This window comes from Gallinula chloropus (assembly GCF_964237585.1).
Source record: "Gallinula chloropus genome assembly, chromosome: 1".
Classification (NCBI taxonomy): domain Eukaryota; kingdom Metazoa; phylum Chordata; class Aves; order Gruiformes; family Rallidae; genus Gallinula; species Gallinula chloropus.
The window spans coordinates 22,869,838-22,895,303 of NC_140085.1; the positions used below are offsets into that span (position 1 = coordinate 22,869,838).

The 25,466-nt window shown below is 42.9% G+C and overlaps 1 protein-coding gene across 1 annotated transcript in view; it reads left to right on the top strand.

Annotated features, from left to right (window-relative positions):
• The window catches only part of NUAK1 (NUAK family kinase 1), a gene marked incomplete at both ends in the record, with an annotated part of 46,469 nt that extends 24,186 nt beyond the window's left edge, over positions 1-22,283 (top strand). Inside the window, 5 exons of the mRNA XM_084273308.1 lie at positions 10,580-10,731; positions 12,013-12,078; positions 19,517-19,636; positions 19,942-20,074; positions 21,130-22,283. Coding sequence (XP_084129434.1) covers positions 10,580-10,731; positions 12,013-12,078; positions 19,517-19,636; positions 19,942-20,074; positions 21,130-22,283 — 1,625 coding nt within the window. The remainder of the gene's footprint in view (positions 1-10,579; positions 10,732-12,012; positions 12,079-19,516; positions 19,637-19,941; positions 20,075-21,129) is intronic.
• Positions 22,284-25,466: the final 3,183 nt, after the last annotated feature.

Here is a 25,466-nt window from a genome sequence, read left to right on the forward strand (position 1 = left end):
CTACCTTCCCTCTGAACCAACCACCAGTGTTTCACAGATGCTTAACCCTTTGCCTGGAGGAGCTTCTTGTGTCACTTGAGCACTGTGTCCATGACAGGTGGGAAATCGTTGCATGTGTCACCTCATCTCCTTGCTCCTGTTGGACAGTTTGGTTTAATACCACCCTCGCTCATGCACCAGCCCGATGCCTGCTGTGTCCCCAGCCTCTAAACCAGTCCTTGTATGCTTTATTTTCCCTGGACTGCACAGGAGCAGTCTCATCTCCTGTAGGCCTTTGATCCTCCCTTACCTGCCGGTTAGTCTTGCTGGTTCTGCCATTGCTACTTTTTCCCCTGAATCCCTGCATCCGCTTCCTATCCACCTCTGCACGCTTTCCTGTCAGTCTGGTTGCTGGCTTATCATTCCTGTTTACTCATCCTGTCTTCCCCCTCTAACTCCTTTCTTCCTGGGACACAGACAGGAAACCTGTTAATTCCTGCCTCCCGGAGCTGTGCCCTGGTCACACAGCCAGGAGCAGGAAGCCAGGGGCATTCCTCCCTGATTTGCCTGTTTGTTTGTTTATATATTTATAGAGTGTCAGTCTGTAGTAAAATCACCTCCTTCCTTCCTTCCTTGCGTCCTTCTCTCCTTCCTCCATCCTTACTCCAGTAGGGATTGGTATGTGCTAAAAGATGCTGCCTGAGAGGTCTGATGCCGCAAGGAGGGCAGTTGCATGGCAGACCTGTGGTTTGGAGGGACTGGGGTCGGGCAGCCTCTTTCCTTACATGCAGGACAGGCAGCCCGAGTGTAGCCCTACGTATTTACATACCTGTGAGGTAAACACTCAAGGTGATGATAAGTATATGGCAGCTCTGCCCTGAGAGTTGATACGACTGATTAAAACAAGGGCTGACTTGGAGTACTGTTACAGTATCACATATTGAGTTATTCAAAAGCATGTTCTTGTACTTGAAAAGAGATGAATATCTATCTTTATATTGAATAAACTCATAACAGGATCTGGGAACAGAAAAGAGGAGGGATGCTGTGTCAGCATGTGGGTTGCAAATGGAACAAAAGTTATTTCAAGTGTGCACGGGAACTCAGAAATTAAAAAGACCATGCTGCAGTCCTTTGACCAACTGCCCTTCTTGTCCGTACTGGAAATGGTTTTTACCAAGCTAAAATATTTGTAAAAGTTAAAAAGATTACAGTGTTTTTAAGAAGTGGACAATTAAGTCCTGTGGGAGCAAAACTTTCCCCTCTGGTCCCATGGGAGGAGGAGCAGTGCTTCTGCAGCAGAGCCTGTCAGGTTCCCCAATGGAACGTTCCTCCTGTCTGCAGGAGGGTGAGCGCCTACAGCAGGTGATGTTGCAGTCCTCCTTTGGTTTGTCAGCCAACAGCAGTGCTTTGCTGTGACAAACCTGGAGGCAGTTTTCCCTCTTGTTTCTGGAAAGTTTTCCATTCTGTTACTGGTTTGTTTCCTTTTCTTTTATAAGAAAGCAAACCAGCCTTTCATGGCTTCTTCCATTTAATTTCTGGACTGAAGGGCTGGGCAGTGGAAGTCGGGTTCTTGGTTTGACTGTAGTCCATTGGAAGGAGTTACACAGAGCAGTTACATCGAGCCTTTCCAAGCAGTCAGAGTCAGTATTTGGCCTTTACTAGCCAGTACTGTGTCTTAGATATTGTAGCACTGGGAAGATGTGTGGTTGTGCAGCTGAATCCAGAGGAGCAGTTACATACTGCCCAGATCAGGATGTGAGCTCAGGGATCCTTAAGTACCTCATTTTAAGCTGAAGTGTACTTATTGTGAAGTTAAGGAACTGCATCTAGGACTGAAGTATTTGTATCCTCCAGAAGCTGGATTTTAAACACATGGCTATACCTCTTGAGCGTTAGATAAAGAGTGATAGTATTGCTAGCTTCTGACACGAAATGTTGAAGTTATTCAGTTCTCAGCAATGGGCTTAATGTCACAACATTTAAGCCATCCAACATTTAGTTGGTATGCACTAGAAGTTTAGTTACCCTTCTAGTCAAGAGATCAACATCTACATGGGGTAGTTTTCTCTCTCCTGGGAGACAGGTGCAATGAATGACACTGGAGGCTCCTCTTGGCTGTAGATGGAGTCTAGCTGACTGACTTTGGCCAGATGCTTAACTTCAAAACTGAAGCCACTCCACCAATGTTTTTCTTCTCTTTCACTAATTTTTACTGTAGCTTTTCAGATTGCCACAGCATGTCTGACAGCATTTTCTGCAGATGCCAGGTTGCACAGATCCACCTAGCATGGACAATGCTGTATCTTCTCACAGTATCTTTGAAGGCTCTTTGTATTGCATTTACAAACATGTTTTTCTTAAGTAGGATCCTTTTAACCCGGCTGTTTAAAAGCAATTAACCTCTGAATTTGTCAACTTCATGTAAACACAAGCTTTACTTTTTTTTTTGTTTGGTTTTTTGTTGTTTGTTTTTTGGGGGTTTTTTTTGGTTTGTTTTTTTTTGGAGGGGGATGTTGGGTTTTTGGTGGTTTCCTTGTTTGGTTGGTTGGGGTTTTTTTCTTTTTTGGTTTTTGATACCAAGCGAATTCAGATGTGTTGAAACAAAGCTTTCCAGTTTAGAGATATTTTTTCTAACCTAATCAGAAGTCACGTACCTTGCCTGTTGCAGTGAGGGCAGACATACATTTGCGACTCCAAAGAAATTCCATCCTCTCAGCAGGGCTGTAATTGGCAATCTGTCCAGCACGGCTGAGAGGAAAGTGCTCTTTCAAGTGACTTTAAACTCCTTGAAAGAGACTGGATAAATGAAGCTGGCTTTGCTAGCAGCGTTCTGATTTCAGGACATAAATTTTAATTTATAGAATAATACTTCTGTCCATTCATCTGTCTGTCCCCTTTCCCCATTCCTGCTCCCCGGCCTGCCCTATTTCTTTTTTACCTTGAAAACTCCAGGATTTGATAATAAAACCTTTGAGAACTAATATATTTTTCCAGGGGTAGCCTGAGTGCGAAATCTATCCCATCTGGCAATACTTTAGTTAAATCAGGGGAAGAGCATCAGCCCTGGTTCTGCAAACATTTAAGCATGTGTTGGACCAATCATGAAAGTGAAATTGTGCTTGGTACATTTAGGAGTGAGCTCTTGGGTCTTTGTAGTGTGAAATGCAGTTGCCTACGTGAGCGTTTCTGTGCCGGAGTTGTCCTTGCTCAGCATAACCATACAGGAAAGACTGCCCACTTGCAAAATGCACTTAAAACGAACAGATTATTTGCTAACACGTTTGTAGAAACAGTTTAATGATGATATTCCCTGAAGAATGAATAAATATTAGGATCACAATTCAGTAGCTGTGGAACATGATGGCATTAACGTGAACAAGTAACTGAAGGAAAGCACGTGCCTAAGTGCCTTGCTGGACTGGGGCCAGGATGCTTAAAGCAGTGCTCGACCCTTCACAGCAACAAGGCACAAAAAAATGGTTTTCCCTTGTAAGAGGGTCTTCTGAATTTTATTTTAGGTTTCATTTTGGTACTGCTAAGAAAAACCACAAAGCTTCTCTTGTCACGTATCTACCAGACCACAGCAACCTGAGCTAGGTTGCATACTTTAGTTAATCAGGAAACTGGTTCATCTCTTCTGTACTTTCATACCCCAAGGGTAATGGAAGAAACTGTTGCAGTCTGTAGTGGTGGTAGCATCATGATACTCATCTTGCTTGCCAATTAAATGCTCAATCTCACACCTTGTGCCACAAAACATGTGCCACATTCAACATCACACTTCATGCAACAAAAAGCAAATGCACACTTGGTGTTTCAGACAGATATAGGCTTGTCTCCAGTGCAAGGCTCCTTGAGTTGTGTCATTCAGGCCACCACATTGTCAACAAAAGCAGCAGCCTTGCCAAAAATCTGCCTGGGTGGCAGCTGGCAAGGTGTGTGGATGTGAGCCATTGCTGACAAACTGTGTCCCCCCAGCAGCACCAGCTTGGGCAACTGCCCCACACTGTTGGCTGCAGTGTGCACCCCTGGATGGGGCAGGCACCCAGTCACCAAAGTGGCATCTCACCCCGTTGGTGGGTTTGTGCGTGGGGAGAGTACGGTTAGGCCAACAGTGCTGGGGAGGCAGTCCCAGCCTCTGTTCCAGCCTCTGTTGTCTCCTGATTTTCAGTCATCATCAGAACTTCTCTAATGACTTAATCTCTTCTGTGTGCAAAACACCCAAAAAAGTCAACCCCCCCTCAGAACATCACATGGATGACTGGGATTTTAACAAGAATGATGAAAGTTGGAAAGCTGGAATGATCCTTTTTATTTAGCCAAGAGAAAGTACTTCAGCAGTGACACTATTTAACCACATTTCTAATTGATTTCCTCTAATTATGTAGGCTTTTGACCTTTTAGTGCTTTATTCCCATTGTTTTCAGTTGATAACGTCCAAGAACATAAAGTAATATTTCAAGAGTCTGGCGATAGTAATGAAACAAGTATAAACAAACTTAACTCTTAGGCTACCGTACCCCACCTTATGAATTTCCTGTCATTCAGGGTATCGCCTACACAACGCTTTGTCGGACACGACATGAACTCAAATGTGTGAGATCACTGACCAGTTTGATTCAGATGTCAAAAGGATTGTGAGCATTGATGAAATTTATTTTTATCTTCCCATTTACACAGTCCACCCACTGCAATGTAAATATTTGCTTGTCAGAAGTTCCTCAGCAGTTCATAATCACAATTTTAAGAAGAGAGAATTAGTTCTTGTATTCTTTGCTGAAACAAAAAACAATTAGTGTAACATGTTATTGTGGCCAAATTATCAACTCCTCTTTTCCCTTCCTATTTAAAGAGTAAACCATCAAAATCTGCATATCCTCAGCCTCGTTCTCTGGGAAACAACCTCGGCAAGGATAATGGTTCTCCTTCTGATTTAACCTCTTCACTGGGGAGTAAATTCTAGCGTGCTGTCTGATTTAAAATGATTGTAGTATCTTAAGTGCGTTCCTTTAATTTAAGAAGAGATGCATTTTGGCTTAATAAGGTCATAATTCATTAAAACAATTTAACACAAGCTTAGCTTTAAAACACATTTTTTATATCTTGCTATTTTCAGTTCTAATTAAGCATGCACATAAATTTATGCATGTAAGTGGTTTTCTACATTGGACCTTGGATATTTTCATGTCTGCTGTATGGTCTATTAAAAACCCAGTCATAAAATAATAATAGTAAAAAAAAATAAATAAAAAAGTGCACCAAGGGGCTGTAAAGCTTTCAAAGCAGTCAAGAACACAGAAGACACGTCGAGCTGAATTTCTAAGGTAAAAAAAAATTTTCAGTACTCACATGTCTTTTTAAAGAATAATTCATGCCTTATTACACAAGTGAGGTAATTGGGTCATACATGACTTTTCTGAATGAAAAGGTTATTCTAGTCTGCATCTCCAAAATTAAAACCAAACTCGTTTGTTCTTTTGATTTGGCTGACCTTTAATAAAAGAGCATTTTGTAGCAGTGGAAAGGTACTTCTGTCTGCGGCTGTTAGGAGAGTAATAAAAATACCGCTGAATGGAAAGACACCAGATGGAAGGAATGTCAACATACTGGAACTAATTTAGGAGATTGCTCTGATAGAGAGCGAAGGCATGAGGAGAATTCAAATGGTTTCAGTGCGAAGAGATTGGCCGCCCCTCTTAAACTAACAAACTAAAATCCTTACCCCAGGGTTACATGTAAACCAAATGGAATCAGCCCGCAAGGAGGTAGTCCATTAAAGGGAGGGTGGGGTGGGGGGAATCCAACCCCCTTGGCACTCGCTCTGACTTTAGCATCCTCTAAGCTTGGAGGAAAGGCAAAAGCATTCTGCTTTGGTTTGATTTTTAAGGTTGATAATAGTAAATAAGTCCAAAGTGAACTGTCCTAATAGAGAGGTGTACGATGTACTATTAAACCTTCCTGACTGATGTTTGCAAAACCACGCCCTTGGGAGCTTTCAACACTTTTAGGGTGAAGCCCATCTTGTAATTTAAAAGGGATAGTGAGTGTATTCATCCAGTGTTGAACTTGCCCCATGGACAAGTGGAGGTGACTTGAGTGTAGCTAAAGGGAAGAATTTAGCAGTAGGGTTGAGTAGTGCTGATCAGCAGGAGGTCCCTATGCAACTGGTGCTGTTGGGAAAATGGAAGGCTGTAGATCAAAGCTGAGTTCATCATTTCACAGCCTCTAAATATAAATAAGTGGAGAGATTATATCCAAGAATTGTGGTGATAGTAGAACAGCCTGTGAAAGAGAGATTGTTGATGTTACAAAATGTACTTTGTCTCAGATATGTCTTTGGTAGAGAGAAGTGAAATTCTTTCCCAGTTTCCCATTTATATTCTTCAATGAGCTCTGAAGCCAGCAGATTTGGTTTCAATTATCAGCCTAGAAGTCTAGAACTTTCTTTCTGTCATTTAAAAAAACAAACAAACAAACAAAAATCCACATTAGAGTTAAGAGGGGGAGTTTAAAGCTGTAAAAAATCTTTCTTTGATGGCTGCATCAGAGTGCTGCTCTAAGGCCCTTGGGGTGAGCAGACCCAGCCCAAGCAAGGTTGTATCCCACTGGAAAAAGCCCTTTCTCCACACTGCCGTGACCCATGTCTTAGTCCATTAACACAGTATTCTTGCTCATCTCGTGATGATACAATCCCATTGTTCCGTGCATCTTGTGGTACATCCCATTCTGGCTCCCTGACTCCTGATGTGTTCTCCCAGTGCTGTACCTCCCTCCTCCCCCATGGAAGTAGCCATCTCAGAAGACAGTCCTTCATCCTGCAGGCTCTGTCTGCTGAGGAGTGCTGTCATTTTGCGGCCACTACTGTGCACCGCTTGACTGCTATGGCTGAGATAGTGCAGCATCCCTCCCACCACCTGCAGCACCTGCTGCAGCTCTCTGGGTAACTCAGCTTGCAGAGTGGTGGAAATAAACATCATGGCTTAGAAATAAATGACACGCAGCTCATAGCAAGTATTTATCCTATTGCTGTCTCTAATACATAGAGCTTGTGCCTTGTATCTAAGCAACCCTCATCTCTTGCTTTGTGATTGACAGACCTCTCCTGCTACCACCCATCTGGGTGTTGATACTGACGGTTCACTTATCTTATTTGGCCAGCTCTGTTTGCAGAGTACTGATGGTTTGAAAGAAGCAAGAGCAGCCCCACCTTTCTTATACATGACCTCCCTCCTTCACTTGGCCTTGGTCAGGGTTGAGGAGCAGACTTGTACAACACGGCCATCTCATCAATAGGAAGCTGTGGGGCATTCCTGGGGCGCAGCATCCTGCCAAAGCCGCGCTTCTCCATCAGCAGTAGCTGCAGCCAGGGTTCAGGCACACTTCCTACTCGGCAGGGGTGAGTTTTGGAATGAATATGCAGTAGGATGACAGGTAATAAATCATCCACAATGAAAACAAAGAGTGAACCAGGCAGTCCCAGAAGCTGTATGGAGGCAATCGGTCCGTCATCAGCCCGCAGGTTATGGTCCAGGTGTTAACAGGGCAGTATATTTATTACCTCATTATTATTTGCAGTAAGTCAATCCAGCCTTTAATTAATGCCCTTCTCTCTTCCCCCAGCCATTGGCCACAATGGTTTCTTGGAGGATGTGTTTATAAAACTACATACTGTGCTTAGAAGGAAATTCAGATATCTGTATGAAGTCAGTCTGGCATCCTAACTGCTACTGCTACTGTGAAAATTCGTGGTGTACATGGCTGGTAGTCTGAGACTTGCGAAAATACCACCTTGTCATGTCCTTGGCTGTTTTGACCAGTAAATTCCTCTTTAAGATTGTGTGTGTGTGTATAGACATAAATACTACTGCCTTTCCACTCCCTACTCCTTCAGTGGCAGCTCCCATGTAAGACATTTCTGTCTGCTGTTCGCTTCCCCCTCCGCAGGAAAGTAGCTGCACGCCCTCTCATGACATTCAGCTGGTGTGGTGGAGGTCCTCCGAGTTGAAATGATGCAGTTGTAAAAAAGTGCCTCCCACCTCCCTGAAAAAAAGATTCTCCATTTACCTCTATTTCTTGTTGAACAGATAAATTGCTGTTCAATTCTGTAATCATTCAGCTATGATGATACTGAGGAGGCCTCTGTAATGTCGTCTAAATCCAAGGGTAGCATCCTTCTCATAATGGTCCCTCATGGAAAACAAAAATCTGCCAATTTGTCTTGAGCATGCTGGTAAACTGAAAGTGGAATACAAGCTACTGGGATGCTTCTGTTCTCATTGATTCTAGTGCAGTTTTGTGACAAAAATTCAAAATTTGGAACAGTGATTTATGCTTTCCTAAGTTGAATTTGAAGATCTTATCTCAGTTTCCTGGAGGACATAAGAGAAAATTTGAAATGGAAAGTACCTTTAAATGTACATTCCTCCAAACCAAGTGCTTCCCCCTTCACTTCTGTAGAAATGCAGGAAAATATGTCTGGACCAGGACACTTGTATTAATATGGCATATTTTAGTCCAGAAAAATAAAATTTTGAAATTTAAAACTTCAGAACATCAAGAATGATTTGAGAAAGCTCTCATGACTGAGTGATGAAGGCAAAACCTTAATAAAAACGCAGGCTGGGAGACTGCTCCATCGTAGCATGGCTGTTGTTGCTGTCATTGTCATCACTGGCACTGAACACCTCGTAGGGCATCAGCAGTCACAGGAGCGGGAGGAGCCAAGGGCCCCATAGGCCCCATCACTGTCCCTCTGGTAAGGCAAATGTCCCCCTGAGCTAAGGATGATCCTTGTCTGGGGCTGCTTGGAGTGTGTGTTGCCATGAGAGTCCACTGAGATCAGTGGTGCCATGTGGCAACTTCACCTATATGTGCGAGGTACAATAATCCCTGACTCATGGAATCAGCTCTTAGGTTGTTGGTGTAGGTTTGTATGGGATTTTTGGGGGGGTCTGTGTTTGTAATTTGGGTTTTTTTGAATCAAATCTCTTAAGAACATTTGTAGTGATTTGTCTTGGTTTACAGAAACGCTTTTTTTTTGCCTTCTTGAACAACCCTGTACCTAACAAGCCTTTCCAAGCTTAGAGAAATGGATGTGTGCATTACTGCTTTATTGGTAACACATCCCAGCACTTCCATATATGACACTGGGCATGTTCAGTTTTTCCCAGACATTATCAGTCTGTCATTCTTGGAGAGGATACTGTAAGTGTAATCCATCCAGAGGCGGTTCTTCCAGTTTCCGAAGTTTATTGCTAATGAGGATGCACATAGGATGTAATCACTGGCAGGAGCTTCTGCTTCGGGGTACAGTGAGGCCAGCAGACAAGTAAGCGGCCAATTTTATCTGGCTGTTCACTCTCCCTTTTATCGGAGCTGTTTGGCTGGAGTTCAGGGGTGCTAGAGGGAACTGCAGAGGCTTTGGCTTGTAGAGTTGAGTGACAAGGTGTGAGAGGACATGAGACAAAACCTAAGAGCAGCAAATATCTGTGTGTCAAGAGGGACAGCTTTGCATTTCACTGCAAAATCTGCAGCTTTTTGGACTTTTTTTTTTAAAAAACCCCAACACTAAAGACTACTGGCTGAGCTTTGCTAAAGAGATATAGGAAGGCATTATTCCAGTCAAAATGAACATCGGTTTGTAATAACTCCTATAACTTCATTAATTTACAGACACTTTGCTACCAGTGTAACCTGGCCTCAGCAGGCTGCGGCCACAGATAAAAAGAGAATGAAGATCATCATGTTTTAATAAGAGCAGTGGTTATTTATGGCAGGTGCAGGAAGTTTCCAGTGGGCTGCAGAGTATTTTCAGTGTCAGAAGGGAAAAACTATTTAATGGCCAGGACATTATGACAATTTGAGACTACTCATAGCCTGCTTTACTAGATTAAGTGTTCAGTTATCTGCAACTCCCAGTGAAGTCCTTGACAGCATATGGCACAGACTACCCTGAGCCCCAAAGGACAGTCAAGTTATGACGTGTATTAAATGAATGTTCCTTGCACTGCTTACGTGAGAATTGCACGTTGCTGCCGGCTCTGCGCAAGTAGCAAGGGATGTATCTACAGCATGCTCGGGACGTGTGGCGGAGGCAAGAGATAAGTAAGCCTGAGGATGGCTTGGGTGCATGAGATGGAGCGCAGAGCCATAGTCACAAGAGCTATACAGCTCTGGAGACATTGCGTTACTGCTAGCTCAGCTGTCCGTGCTTAGAGTGGGGCTGGAAGAGGACACATACATCAATTGACTTTTTGGTTTTTGAGGGTAGGTGAAAGCCAACCAACAGACATAAGCCAAATTACAATTCTGTATCAGGTAGTTTTTGAAGACAGGGTTTATTATGCCTTCTAGTCACCCTTTCCAAATGATGTGATAACTTCTATTTCCTTCAGTCCTCTGGCCTCAAGGGGACTACTGGTAAGTAGCTTCGGAGCTTGCTGTTTGCAGCAGGGTTGACAGTACATCTCTCCAGATTGCAGTGACAACGTAGGATGTGTTCAGTCATGCTAAGTCTTCACCCTTTAAAGTGTCAGTTTTCGAATATATTGAATCAACGGTGGTGTTTTTTTTTCTTTCTTCCTTTTATCCTCTGCAGTGTTTGAAAATAAAGATAAGATTGTGATCATAATGGAGTATGCAAGTAAAGGAGAGTTGTATGATTACATCAGTGAGAGGCGGCGACTGAGCGAAAGAGAGACAAGGCACTTCTTTCGACAAATAGTCTCTGCTGTACATTACTGCCACAAGGTGAGCAAAGCATTTGATATTTAAAAATGCTTTTTGAAGGCTGAGTAGTGACTTGTATATTTCAAAGGATGTCTGAGGCAGCAGCATTCATTATTAAGTATGACAACGTGACTATAGCAGTACAACAGGAGATACTCATTCGAAGGGCCATGGTAGTTCACTGCCTGTTTTTAATGACTAAGGATATTTTCCTGTGTTACAGCCAATACCAGCCACTCCCTTACATTAGCCCTACATTGCATTTTTGCCTTTGAAATAGTTCTGACATTAAAAAAAAAAAATTAACCACATAAACTGGCAAAGGCATCCTGTAGAGCTTTAACAGCATTAATGTTAATACATTCAAATGAACTACAGTTTGTGATTTGAATATGCAAGTGAACAACTTCAGAATAGGAAATAAAATACATGAAAGAAAAAAGCCAAGATGAAGGTACGAGAGTGTTCATGTATGAGCATGTACTCATTCTGGATAGGAAAAAATAACTTTTCCAGATGGAGCAGGAGCACTAGAAAGATACCCTTTACTAATCTCTTTATCCATTGTAGTATCCACTAGATGACTGTTTAAGCACTTAAAGCCAAGGTAGCTGGCTTTCATCATGGACCTTTTATCCCTGACTATGAACCAACTGCATAAAGCCCAAACTTGTATGAGGCGAAAGGCAACAAGCAGCTAACACAATTTAATATTTGAATTCCTAAACACTTTAATCTCTACTTGAATTCTGATAAACAAAGGTGGTTTTCAAACTCCTCACTGTGCAGCACTAAGAAGCTGCAGCACCTATCCCTGTGCAGTTATTTTCCCCAAATTTCTTAAAGGCAGCTCTGACCTAAACCCAGCATGTTCACTTCCATCCTGAACTTTTACAGTTCTTTAGGATTATAACTCCCTCGATCCACTTGGCTGCACATTGGAGGAATGAGGGCTTTTATAAGGACTAACGTCATTGACAGATACTGTTTTCTGGTGCCTGGGAAGAATATATTGCTTTTACGCAGTGGGTGCAGGATCTGGGCTGGAATTAAGTTCCAAAAAGACACCCCTCACCCCCCCTGCTGTTTTAGAGGCTTTGTGGGAGGACAGATTCCAGTCATTCTTCCCTTAACCACACACCAAGTGACTAATACATCGCCTGTCACTAGTCACTGGGCCATGAGTGTTATGACAGTGAAATCAGCCCTGAAATGTAGATGCAAAGACCACCCTGCCAGCTCACCTTTCATTTTCACTATATTTTCTCATGTTCTCCCCCTGTTTTTTCTTCCTTGTTTCAGAACGGTGTTGTTCACAGGGACCTAAAATTGGAAAACATCCTTCTCGATGACAATTTTAATATTAAGGTAGGAATATTTTTCTCAGCTTCACAGAATGGATTTGCATGTTTTGTAAATTTTTTTCATCCAAGGTATTAGAAGAGCCAGTGTTATGGTAACAGCTACTAAGCAACAGCATCTTGCAAGAGGTTCAGGGGGTTTGGAGGTTGGGGAAAGAGCACCACCAGTGATGAGTCATACACACTAAATTAAGCTTTGCATAATTTGAGGGAGAAAGCCTTGTCCTGACACCCAAGGGCCAGAATTCCCAAAGCAGTATCTATTTACTGGTATGAAACAGCAGAGCATTTCGTGCAGTCGGGTTCATTGTACGAATTATATTATTGCTGGCTGCTGCTGAGGCTAGGAAAAAACTCTCCTGGTCTACAGGGTTCAAGTGCCTCCTACAGAACACTCTGAATGTCCTTTTGATCATAGCTGGAAAATAAGCAACTAGAGTTTCAAAATAAACCTAGTAAAGCACATGTGCTTCATTAGGAAATGGCCTTGGAACTCCAGACACAAACGTATACTTTGGATAGTGATGTCAGTTATGTCATTTCCATGTCATTTCCCCCAGTGAAAGCATGGGAAAGACTTCTTTTCCTTTTTTTTTTTTCCTCCCCCTAATAACTATAGCACAAAGATAAATGACGCAGGGACCAGCGTAGTTTCCAGGTGGCTGAACCTGTTTCACTTGCAACTTTGCTCCTCCCTGGATAGCTGGTTGTGAATTTGTCTGAGTGGGCTCACCTATGTGCAAAGAAACAGAGGGAGGAACGCCAAAGTTTCCACTGATGCTCTGCCATCCTTGCTTAATTAACAAAGCAGTTGAAGAGCTCCTTGCATAGCCAAATATCTAAACAGTCTGCATCTTAGTTTTGTCTCCACTGAAAGCCACGGGGCTGCACGCAATGCCTTCTGCACTACGCGCTGGAGAGATTGTCTTCATTTTAAGCTGATGTGCAATGGAAATGGAAAGTAACATATGGTAGCTGCCATCTGTGTAACGCTGATGACAGAAGCTAACTTGGATCAACTGGTGGATTAAAGGCACATAAATATGCGGCTTCTAAAAATAGGCTTTTACAGAAGGCCCATCCAATGCAGGGCTTGGATGTTTTGCTGTTAACATCCAGTGTCAGAGTGAACCTCCCCACTCCTTGTTCCTACAGGGACACTGGCTGCAGCAGCCCCAGCAGTTCTCAGCAGCGCTGGAAACAAAAACGAGCCTTTCTAGGACGTTGTATACGGAACAGGCTTCCGCAGGCAGGATGACCTTTCTTTCCGCATTACACGCCAAACTATCTTCCCAGCTAATCAGAGAATTCTTGAGAGAAAAGAGGAATTTGGGGAATTTGCTAGCTGTGGTGGCCTGGATCTCCACACTATGGTCCTCATATGCAAAACCAATCACTTCCCCAAGCCTCCAGGGAGCTTCTCTTTGTCAGAAGGCTCCACTCCCTCTCCTCTCTCCCTTACAGGAGTATAATGGTCCTGTGGGGAGAGCTGGAGGTTGGAGCAGAGATGGGCAACTTTCTGCTCATGTCCAGACCATGGAGGTGACCCAGGGGCTTCAGAACCACAGATGCATTTCAGCTACCATAACGAGGGGTACTGCTGTGGATAAAATTTGGGTAGCCACAACTCCCCACATCCCTTCCAATCATTTGGACATCTTTTTCTTGAGGATTGCCTTCTTCTGACCTGTGCTCTGCTTAAGCTGTGTAGGTATTTTGCATATTTCCAGCCTTTTCTTAGCTCCTTTACTGCTCTGAGCTGGCAAGGCTGCCTCGCTGGGGGTACATGGCTGTGAGCTCTCTTGCAGTCCCCTGGTAATTATTTCTGCAAAGGCTCTTTATTTATTAGCAAGAGGCTACTTATTCCCAAGACTGAACTTGGGAAGTACTTGCTATTTCTTACTACCACTTGTGTTTGAATTTGGGTTACTTCATGAGATGATTTTGTATTTCCCTATTTTTAATCCCTGCTCTCTTTTTTTGCACCTTGTGACTAAGATCAGCTTTGAAACTTGATGTTAGCACACTGCCACAATTTCTCTGATACTGAGGTTTTGAGTATGTTACTGTGGTTTCTGTGCTACTTACACTGAATTCTACTTCCCCGTTTTTTCTTTGTTTCACTAAACAGCAACCGTTGGCAAGGAAACACATATGGAGCTGTAAATTATTTATTAGGAGTAAGTGTATCAGGTCCTCATTCTGAGAGTATTTATATATGGTTAATTCAGGCAGAAAAAGAGAAATATGCCGTTTGGGGTTTGGTATTGACTGATGGCTCCAAATACTCAGTGGAAGGCATTTTGAAGAAATGGAGTGTCAGTCTTATCTGTACTTCCCCAGTATTTCTATTTCATTCAGTGGATTACAAAGCACATACAAAATTGGCAGTTTGATTTTGCAAATGAGAAAATGAAAGGAATCTTTTTGTTCTTGGGTGCGATGTGCAATTAAATGCATGTTTCTGAAGAAGCCAGTGATCTATGTGTTATGATAATAGACAAACGTGTCATAGTAATCTGAAGGAGAAAATAGAATGATGTAAAAATAGATCCATATGTAGCAACGTGAGGAATACTTTTAGAACAGGAAATAAAGAGGACAAGTAATCCATTAGAAATTATTATCCAACCCAAAAATGCCCCAAGCCTTTTATGTGATACTACACTAACTTGAAAAACATTCTTAAATTGTAGCTAATTAAATGAAGGTCATGAAACAGCGTATAGAGAACATAATCGGGGGGCGGGGGGGGGGAGAGAGCATTTTGTTAGGAGTTACAATAGTGAGTAAAACCCATTGGAAATGGAGTAAAGTATTGGGAGTGTAGCAGCTAGGAAACACCCATGTCTGAAAGCTGACAAAAAATTACACGTTTGGAAGAGTTGTTCAGGCCCACAGGCCAGAGGTGGAAGGTGATGAGGGCAAGAAAGTGGTCTGATCTGTGGTATATGTTTTTCAGGAACTTGGTGTATGTGGTAATATTTCCTGCAAACCGTTACTTAAAACCCCTGCACACAGCAAACACAAGGGAATAAAATTAGTTTTAAACCCTTGTGAGACTGAACATGCATGCAGATCAGTGGGGTGCAACAAGTTCACCCAGTCAGTTGCCCAAACAGGACCTTGCTTTGCTCCCCAGATATACACCCAACAATCTAGCAGACCTCACCTGTCTGCGGAGGTCAACTGTGGGACACAATCCTGGAGCTAAACCTCACCAAGGCATTGCAGCCTCCTAGGCCAGAAGAATGTTTTCTTACCTTGCTCACGGTGCCATATTCTTTAAAGAAATAATACTGTGATGGAATTAGGGTTTCTGCAGTGTGTACAAGCCTTTCCTTGCTCACATTCATCTGTCAGTTGCTAACAGCGTGGTTCACCTTAAAATTTACTCTGTTCTCCCTTCAGCTGCTCACAGTTGCAGCCTTCCACCCTCCAGCTCTGGGTAACTTAGAGCTGCCCCCTCTGCTTGCCCCGGGTTCCCAGGGGTGGGTACAGTTTCTCAGTTTCTCCCCAGCAGTGCAGTGGCAGAGCAGCCTGTCGCTGAGATTTTTACCTCACCATAATGCTAACACAGCTGGAGGTGGGGAGGGCCAGGCAGGCAGTGGGGCTAAGGCAGCCCCAAAGCATCCAGAGAGTTAGAAAGGGAAGAGATTTGCACCGGCTCTAGGCATCTGCCTCTGATGGTCTTCAAGAAAAAAAAAGCTTTCTGGTGCTATCATCTTTTCTTCATTAGTTTTAAAAGGACTGAGGATACCAATTTTTGGTTCATAGTAGGTATGAATTTAATAGGAGAAATAGCAGCGGGGTAAGAGTGTAGCTGCCTAGATTCACCCATAGCTCCCGCAGTTTGGCCTGTTGACGACTACATATGTCCTCAAGCACCACAGCTCTTCCCTGTGCCTAAATCCCCAAAACTGCATGCAGAGAGGTGGAGAGAAACTGCTACCCAGTGTGGCAGCCAAGGAGTTAGTGCCTCTTGCTCATCTGTCCTAACATCGTGTCCTTTCCCTGTGCTGCAGTTCACCCCTGGGACATCTCTGTCGTGCAGCCTGGGGTGGGGGCTTCCTTGTTCATAGTGGGGCTGTGGTGGCTCCTGGGCTGGGAATCACACCTAAAAGAGATGTCTAGTAGAGGCTGATGTAAAATGCATGATCAACCCCAAAATGATAGAAGGAGAGAAAAATGCGAGTATAATAGTAACATAATCCTACTAACTGCACTTTCTCTTGGGCTGGTAAGAGGACACCAATCAGACTAACCACTAAAAACCCATGAGGGTTTCATATATACCAAGTAAGTATATGTAATTGGGATTTACCTTGCTGGAAGTCTGACCCACTGCACATACATTTCATTTGGTTTAAGAGACCTGATTATTTCTCTATCTACAGTACAGAGACACATTTTTAAGTGGGATAAAACCGACAATTTCCATGAGTGTGAACTCCATGGAATTTATAGTCCACACTTAAGCAATAAATTACATCTGGTTCATCATAGCTAACAGTAAATATGAAACATACATCTCCTGAAGCGAGGGGAATAAAAGTCCACTTCCCCACTTCCCCACTCCTCCCAATTTAGGAAGTTTTTTTGACTTGATGCCTTATTTCCATTTAAGTGCCAAAAACATGAAGTAATGTTGGCTTCTATTAATCTTGTTTGGGGGGGGCATGACAGTTTTAATGGGAAAAGCTGATAAACATCAGTCTGTGAGTATGGGAGTGGACTGTAACATAAATACTCTTTTCCTGAATGGTCAAAATGAAAACATGAATGCCCAAGTCTGAGAGTTTCTTAGTGTGAACAATGGTATGTGTATCCCTCTATATATATTCATGCACATCCACATGCATTTTATACATTCCATGGTGTTAAGAGAATGTATTTTCTTAAGGAATCACACTGTGCAGTGTTTGTCCTTGTCTTAGCTGCATCCTGAACTAGAATAAAGCTCAATGACCAGCATAAAGTTTTAACACTGAAATGATCCCATTCTTTCCCTGATTGACAGGGCACACTTCATAAGGCTTAAAACCAACTTCCTGTGAGCCAGGCAGGGTGACTTGATAAGAAAGTGGAATTTAGGGCAATTAAGTGCAATCCGAGCCATGAGAATATGTTTGCAGACTGCAATTGTACACCAGCTGTTTTCAATGACATTCCAGCCATACAACGAAGATTTTACAAACCACATTTATTTAAGGGTTGACAATATGCTGCTTGGGGGACTGGGTGAATTCAAACTATGAATGGAAATAGTGAGATGAATTAACATTAACGAGCAGGAATCAGCTGCTCTTTCGGCAGGATATTATGAGTCCAAATTGTCAGCGAACACCTGCACAAGCAGAACATCAGCATAGGAGAGGGTGAAGCGTGAAATCTCATATTTCCTCTGTGACTTAAAATATGCTGTGAAAATGATGTTTCAAAAAATAAATTTATTTTTTTACTATATAAGTGTCTATACCTATATGTATGTCTATTTATAGATAAAGTTTGTGTATAGAGATTTCTATTTTGGGGTGAGGAAGGAAGTAGGGAACTTCTGTCTGTACTTCACCAACTATTTTCATTTTGGTTTCAACTGTTACATTTTTAGGTGTAGCTGTAGTTTGGAGATTGGATAGTAAAGACAAAGACTTTATGTCTCCCAAGAATTCACTAGACATTGCAATTTAAACACATATTAGCAACACTGCTGATAGACATTTTAGAAAGCGAGGAGTGAGTGATGCTGCTGGTAAATCCTTTACTTTCCCATTCATTGTGTGTTTTCTTGAATTGTCTCTTGTGAAAATTCCCAGGATTTAATTTCTTTTTGGTAGAAAAGACCTGAATAATATGAAGAAAACCCGGAGAAAATGCTTGTTTCTTCTAGCTATAAATTGATAATACCTTTTTTATGCCTGTGCTTAATGTCTTTCGTGTATGCCTTGTGTCGATAGTGGGCAGTAATAAAAGTATCTCTGGGAAACAGAAACATTTGGGCTTTAAACAAGATAGAAAATGAGATGTGTTGCCTTGCGCTAGAGAAAGAAAGGAAATGCAAAGGTTGTGGGAGCATTTAGTGTTGCTATCCTCAGCCTTTGTTTTGTAAGAACAAGAACAGAGAATTGAAGTAAACAAAATATTTGGACCTGATCCTGCAATTCCTACATGGGCAAAATTCCCAACAGTCTCAAGGGAAGTTTTGTTTGTGTTGGGAAAGCCGGATTTGGGCCCATTGTTTCCAGTTAGGAACCAGACTTGTGTTTATTATCTCATGATAGACATCTCGTGTGCTTAACAGCTCTGATTCCTTAGCTAGAGTCCCTGAATCTGAAAGAGTTAGCAAGTGCCTCACTTTAACCCTCCTTCAAGTGTATTTAAATTCCTCTTCTTTACTGCTTAGTTTCCTGTGACATTCCTGCATCACTCCTGTTGGATTTAAAAGTCTTGGCTTTTGTCTTGCTTGTGCACAATAAGAATGGTAGCAGTTTCTGCTTGCTTTCCTTTGTTATTAATGATTATACAAGATGATGAGCAATTAGTGAACAGCAGGCCCAGTGCCTCCTGTATGAGATTGTCTTTGTAAGCATATGTAATTCATCCAGGATAAAATTACGGACTGATATCTGTAAATGGACCCATAGCATCTTTGTTCCTAATCTGGACGATTTAAACTGGGGACCCTTCTCCTTCTCTGGGGAGTCTTTACAAGAGAAATGTCAAAAAATCATAGAATAATGTTTTGGCAAGGTGTGTAATGGTTTCAGGTGGGATAGAGTTAATATTCTTCCCAGCAGCTGGTATAGTGCTGTGTTTTGGGTTTTGGGTGAGATAATGTTGATAACACACTGATGTTTCAGTTGTTGCCAGGCAGTCAAGGATTCTCTAGCTTCTTACACTGTCCGGCCAACAAGAACGCTGGGGGTGCCCAAGAAGCTGGGAGGGAACATGGCCAGGACAGCTGACCCAAACAGGCCAAAGGGATATTCCATATTGCATGACATCATGCCAGCGGATAAAGTTGCGGGTGGGGCACCTGAGCGGTTGGCTGGGAGGCAGCACAGTGCAGTAACTAGATGAGCGTTGGCTCTGGGTGGTGAGCAGTTGTGCTGTGCATCACCTGTGTTGTATATTATATGATCATCATCTTCATCCTTTTCCTTTTCTATTCTATTAAACTGTGTTTATCTCAACTTTTTACCTTTATCTTTTTGATTCTCCCCCCCCATCCACCTTAGCGGTGGGGGAAATGAGTGAACAGCTGTCTGGTTGTTTTAGCTGCCTGCTGGGTTAAACCATGACACAAGGGAACTTCAGAGATTATCCCCATCAGGATCCCTGCACTACAGCAGGGTCAAATATAGCTAAGTCTTTCCTGATGAAGGATTTTCTGTTGTGTTAAGATATTGTTAATACTATAGATGCCTTGTGAATTCTATTTGCAGATTGCTGATTTTGGACTCTCCAACCTGTATCACAAAGACAAGTTTCTGCAGACCTTTTGTGGAAGCCCACTGTATGCTTCCCCTGAAATAGTTAATGGGCGACCTTACAGAGGCCCAGAGGTAAGAAGGGCCAACTTTTCGGTGGTGGTGTTGGGGATATCTTTAATAATAATGTTCTCGAGGGTTAGTCTTAATGCTAGTGTTATTGAACATGTGGGTTTGCTTGGGTCTTTCCCATATTGAAAGTTCTCAAGCTGCCGTTGTTTGCTTTTGTTTGCTTTGCCTGTGGTTAGTCAGATGTTAGATACTGGTTTTCCCATCAGTAGGCACAGCGGGATGTGATGCAGCTCTTGTGGTGCTAATGGCAGGGAGAAGGGTGAAGATCAGCTTTCCTGGGCTTCACATGCATTGTCTCTGTATTTCAGGTTGACAGCTGGGCCCTTGGTGTATTGCTTTACACTCTGGTTTATGGAACGATGCCCTTTGATGGCTTCGATCACAAAAATCTCATCAGGCAGATCAGCAGTGGAGAATATCGTGAGCCAACACAGACCTCAGGTATAAAAAAGTGAGGGCAATGTACTGAGCTGACAGGGGTTCAGAATGGAGGGTTTGCCTGGCGCCTTCTAACATGTTTCGGTGTTGTATTAGAATGGTGAGGAAAAAAAAATCTCATTCCCTTCCTGACTTCATCTGCTCTCAGTTCCCATGTGGGTTCAGCATTTACCAAACGCCCTTTTGAAATGGAAGTTTTATAGCAGATAGGTTTTATTGCCTTGGGGAAGCTGTAAGGGGCTCTTTTAACCAGATCTGTGACAGTGGAAGGTCTGTTAGCTATTGCAAATGGAAATGTTCAGACAAGCTGTAAACTGATACAACATACTGGTACGGACCAGTCCTCTAACTGTGCTGTGGTATATCACAAGCAGGGAGAAGATGAATGGTCAGAGCAATGCAGTTTCATATCCAAGAAGGCAGGCCAGAGTCTGAATTAATGCCACTATGTTTGCATTTACTTAGAGGAGAACACATTAAGCAGTCACCTGAGAGAAAAGCACTGACTAAGTCTGTGTTGTTGATTATAATGACTCCTGCTTTAAACAACAATGCATATATTACATTTAAATGAATATGTATCTTCTATCATTTGTTTACTGTCCCTTTCAGTTTTCTGCCTTCTCGCTCCGTTTATGAAAATACAACTTTAAAATATACAGAAGGCTACACTGTTTTTGGAAAAAGTAAATGCAAAGCAATTATATGTCACTCATTGAAAACATCCCAGTTCCCCTCTGTTTTCCTCTAAGTTTTGTAACTACTAGAGTTGATGGGTTGCTCCTTCAGCAGCATGGGACTACTCACTGACTAATACAGTAGAACTATTAATTTCTTTGATAACCCAGTGTACATTTTCTTGGGTGAATCATATTCTTCTGATAAGAGGTAGTTCTGAAATGTGTTTTCCAACACTAACTGGTGGCGAAAGCATTGCCCCTTTCACTTCTTCTGTAGTAAGAAGCATTATTTTTGCTCACTTAGCACTTCCATTTTAGCCTGAGAAAACCAAGAGTGCCCATATTCTAAATACTTGTTATTCCATTTTTTGTCCATAGATGCTCGTGGTCTTATCAGATGGATGCTGATGGTGAACCCTGAACGCCGAGCAACCATTGAAGACATTGCCAACCACTGGTGGGTTAACTGGGGCTACAAGAGTAGCGTTTGTGACTGTGATGCCATGAGGGACTCTGAGTCCCCATTGTTGGCAAGGTTCATTGATTGGCATCATCGATCTACTGGCCTCCAACCAGACACTGATACCAAACTGAAGTGCCTTTCTAAGCCCAAAGGTCCTGAAGTCACACTAGAGAGACAAAGGTCTCTGAAAAAGTCGAAAAAAGAAAATGACATTGCACAGTCCATCCAGGAAGGAGGAGCTGAAAATGCATCCAAACCCACCTCCAAGAGACCCAAAGGCATCCTGAAGAAAAGGAGCAACAGTGAACATCGATCTCACAGTGCAGGTTTCATTGAAGGAGTGGTCAGCCCAGTGTTACCCTCTGCTTTCAAACTGGAGCAGGAGTTGTGTAGGACTGGCGTAGCCATTAAAAGTGTTGTGGAAGCAGAGGTAGTGGGCAAATACAGCACTAAACAGTCTTCACTCATGCCAAAAAAAGGAATCTTAAAGAAGACTCAGCAGAGGGAGTCTGGCTATTACTCCTCTCCAGAACGAAGCGAATCTTCTGAACTCTTGGACAATAATGATGAGACAGTAAACAGTGACACTTCTCCAGGGGTCACAGAGCCAACCAGAAATGGGTCTTACAGCCATTCCTGCAGGCGTAAGGGCATCTTGAAACATAACAGCAAGTATTCTACAAGCAGCACTGAATCTGCTCTGATTAGCCCTGACACACCAACGCTGGAGGCCATGGAAGAAGTGGTCCTGCCAGGGGATGCATTACCTCGAAGTTACAGTCGCCCTTCCAGCGTGATTAGTGATGACAGTATTTTGTCCAGTGACTCCTTTGATTTGCTGGATTTGCAAGAGAACAGGCCAAACAGGCAGACAATACGGAGCTGTGTGTCTGCTGAAAATTTCCTCCAGATCCAAGACTTCGAAGGACTTCAGAACCGCTCACGGCCACAGTATCTAAAACGTTACCGCAACCGTCTGGGGGACAGCAGTTTTTCCCTTCTCACAGACATGGATGATGTGACTCAGGTCTACAAGAAAGCCCTAGAGATCTGCAACAAGCTCAACTAGCAGAGGGAAGATGGAAAGGGAGGGAGGGGAGTTGTTCTGTGTACCTTTATGATGGAGTAAGCCAGGTCACTGATTTGCTGACTATGGTAGGTTTTGCTTCAAAGGACCAGTTTATAGCTACGTAGCTGAACTCCTAGTAAAGTAGCCCCAAGGCCATCTCACACCTCTCTAATTATGTGTCCTCACAATATTAACTACCTGACCAGAGGAAAACCTTTGGTCTTTGTATATGTGATGAAAGCACATCAGGATCTAGCGAACAAAAGCATCAAGATTTAATGGCTCAGAGTCAAAGCTAGACAGAATTATAACTGGAAGTGAGTGGACACGCATTTTGAGAGGTTTGTAATTCATATTAGATTAGCTGTATCAAGAGATGAGCTGAATTCTTCAAGTCAATTTTGGATGTCTTTTAGAAAGAGAACCTTGATCTTCCCCAGAAGTTATTCATATGGATACAGGCAACTGCACATTGGGAATTTTTGGCTTGCATTGTGCAGGAGACCAGGCTAGGTGGTCACCAGGGTCCCTTCCACTGGGGTCACCTGAGAGGTTCTAGATCGGGGACAGATAGCTTGAGGGACTCACTCCAGAATAACCTCACATGCTGTACGCAGATGAGTGGTGGAGCAGGCATTCAGATCTTGTCCCTCCCACAGCCATTGCCCTTCAGTGAGCAGGAGGCCCTAAAATTGTTTACAACTACTGCTCCTACTGGCAAAAAAACAGAGTCAGAGAAATGATACAGGGAACTGGAAGGAATTGGATATTATCAGCAGCTAAATGACCTTTTAAGGCATTTCAACTCATATGCTCAGTTTGTGACTCTTTCAGAATGGCCCATCAGCTGAATGCCCCGACAAAGATGGATCTAAAAAAGGATCTCAAGGGATAATTGACCCTCACAGCTAGAGTTCTGTCACTGTCAGCAAATGGTGCCACCTTGCCATTGGCTTGTAGTATTTTTGTGGGACACGTAGTTTGTGACCAGAATGTTAGGTAAGGAAAAGGTTGTAGCATGTAGGAAATGGATAGAGGTCAGAAAGTTAGTGGGATGATGCCTTTCTCTGAATGAAAATGTTTCTAGGTAGGTAATAATGGAGCGGAAAGAATTGAGTGATGAAATGGTAATGGTAGATTTGATAACAAGAGTTAGCATAAAATTTGCAGGCCTCTCTGTATTGTGTAGCTGGTACTGCATGTGCAGTGACACCAGCTTGAAAAAACAAAACCTGAGAGGGATATGTGTTTGTGTTCTCAGACATACCTAACCACCCACACTGAAGGCTTCAACTCCCATAAAGGTACCACTTGGGTCTACTGGATTACCTGAATGTAAGCCTATGTCAGAAAGGCACTGTGTGTTTGACAGGCCTGGGCAAACTGGAATCTTAAGGCCCATTTCAGTCGCATTTCCATGAGCACATTTCCCCTGGCTTTCTTGAGGTGCACTGGTGTGAACAAGTGGCAGGTTTCAGCCTGTGATGTCAAATGATCCACAGGTGCAAAACGTAACGTCTACACGCATACCTGGAGTAGAGGATTGTGGGGCAAGCACAGTTCTCACTCCTACCCTGTAACTGGAACTGAAAGCAGAATTTGGCCCACCATGCCCCAAATGTCTAGTGATGGTGCAGAAATGGAATAGATTTCCCCTGGGGATTGCCTGGGAATCGGGGGTAACCCCATAAATTGTTGGCACCTGGGACAGGGAGCTGTTTCACTTGCAGATTCCTTATTCAGTGTATCTTGGTACTTAAGCCTGCCAGTTCCTCCTAAAAGTCAACTGGGCTGACTAGCATAAAGGTGAACGAGCTCGAATTTCCAAATCAATTAATCTGCCTCTATGGAGATCCTTTACTTATTGTGAAACACTGGACCAAATTTGGCCCTGGAGTAAACGGCATCAGTACCGTGAAACCTATGAGAGACTTGGTCTCAGGCGGTCAAGTGAAATTTGCCTCACTGGCCATTTGCTCAGGACGGGCAACTGCAGGTCATTTCTCTACAGACGGGTACCTCTCTGTATGATGTTCAGACGTCCCATCTTCTCACAGGCCCTGCCAAATCATGCCCTGTTTCGCAGTGTGTTGACGAGTTTGCTGTGGTGCAATTTAAAACAACTTGACATGGTCTCCATGGCCTTTCTGAAACTAGGATGAGCTTTGCAGCCATGGCTTCTAACTTGTGCCCCACAACGTTAAGAGCCAGATCCTCTCCTGGTGTAAATTAGCACCGTCCCATTTCATCACTTTGGTGGGGTTATGCTGATTGACACCTTCCCTGCAGATCTGGCGCTGAATCTTGAATGGATCTATAGAAGTTTAAGGCTGGAGGGGGGGTGGGGAACTCAGCTGGCCATGGTAGGGGAGTGAGGAGCACCCCAAAGGCTTGTGTCTCCCAAGGCTTTTGCCCAGGCCCGCTTCCTTGTGTACAAATGTGAATGAGTGAGTGACTGCTTGCTGCCAAACTGGAAATACTATGTAGGGATTTACTGGCATGTTACTGGCATGTTACATGTTTACTGGCATGTTACCATTCCTAGAAGAGAAGAAAAAAAAAACAAACTTGACTGCACATTGTTATTATTAGTGTTGTGATTTTTATTTAATTTTTTTGTAATACAAAGTTGACTTTTTTATTTGAATTTGTCTTTTTTTTTTATTTATTGGTCTGAAAGCCATTTCAAAGGTATAATAATATATTTGGTGTAATTTAATTGGTGCAACATTATTTTACAGCTCCGGCCAAAATTGTTTGGTGTTATTTTTTGTTTTTTCTCCCAATCCTTGGTTGGTTTGAGCTCTACGAGGCACACAGGGGAATACGCTGGATAATCACCCAAAGTGTTTGTATTTTTAATCTGATACTGTTTTTTATTAAATAAAATGGGATTAATGTAACTGTGAAGAATCGCGCTCCTGTTTCTTTTTCACTGTACATCAGCACAAGCCAAATGGTAATGAACTTGTCATGCAGAAATACAGCAGCATCTCAGCACATTGTACCAAGTTGTTTATGCAAAGCTTCTTGGCTCGTTTGTGCATTTGAATATAATGTGGGTGGCCGCAGAGACTCCCGTGCTACGAAGCATTTGGCACTGCAGAATGCCTGGAGCTTCAGAGCTTTGAGCTCTAGAGATGTTTGATGGAGGAGAACAGCTGTCTGGGGTTTCTCTGCTGG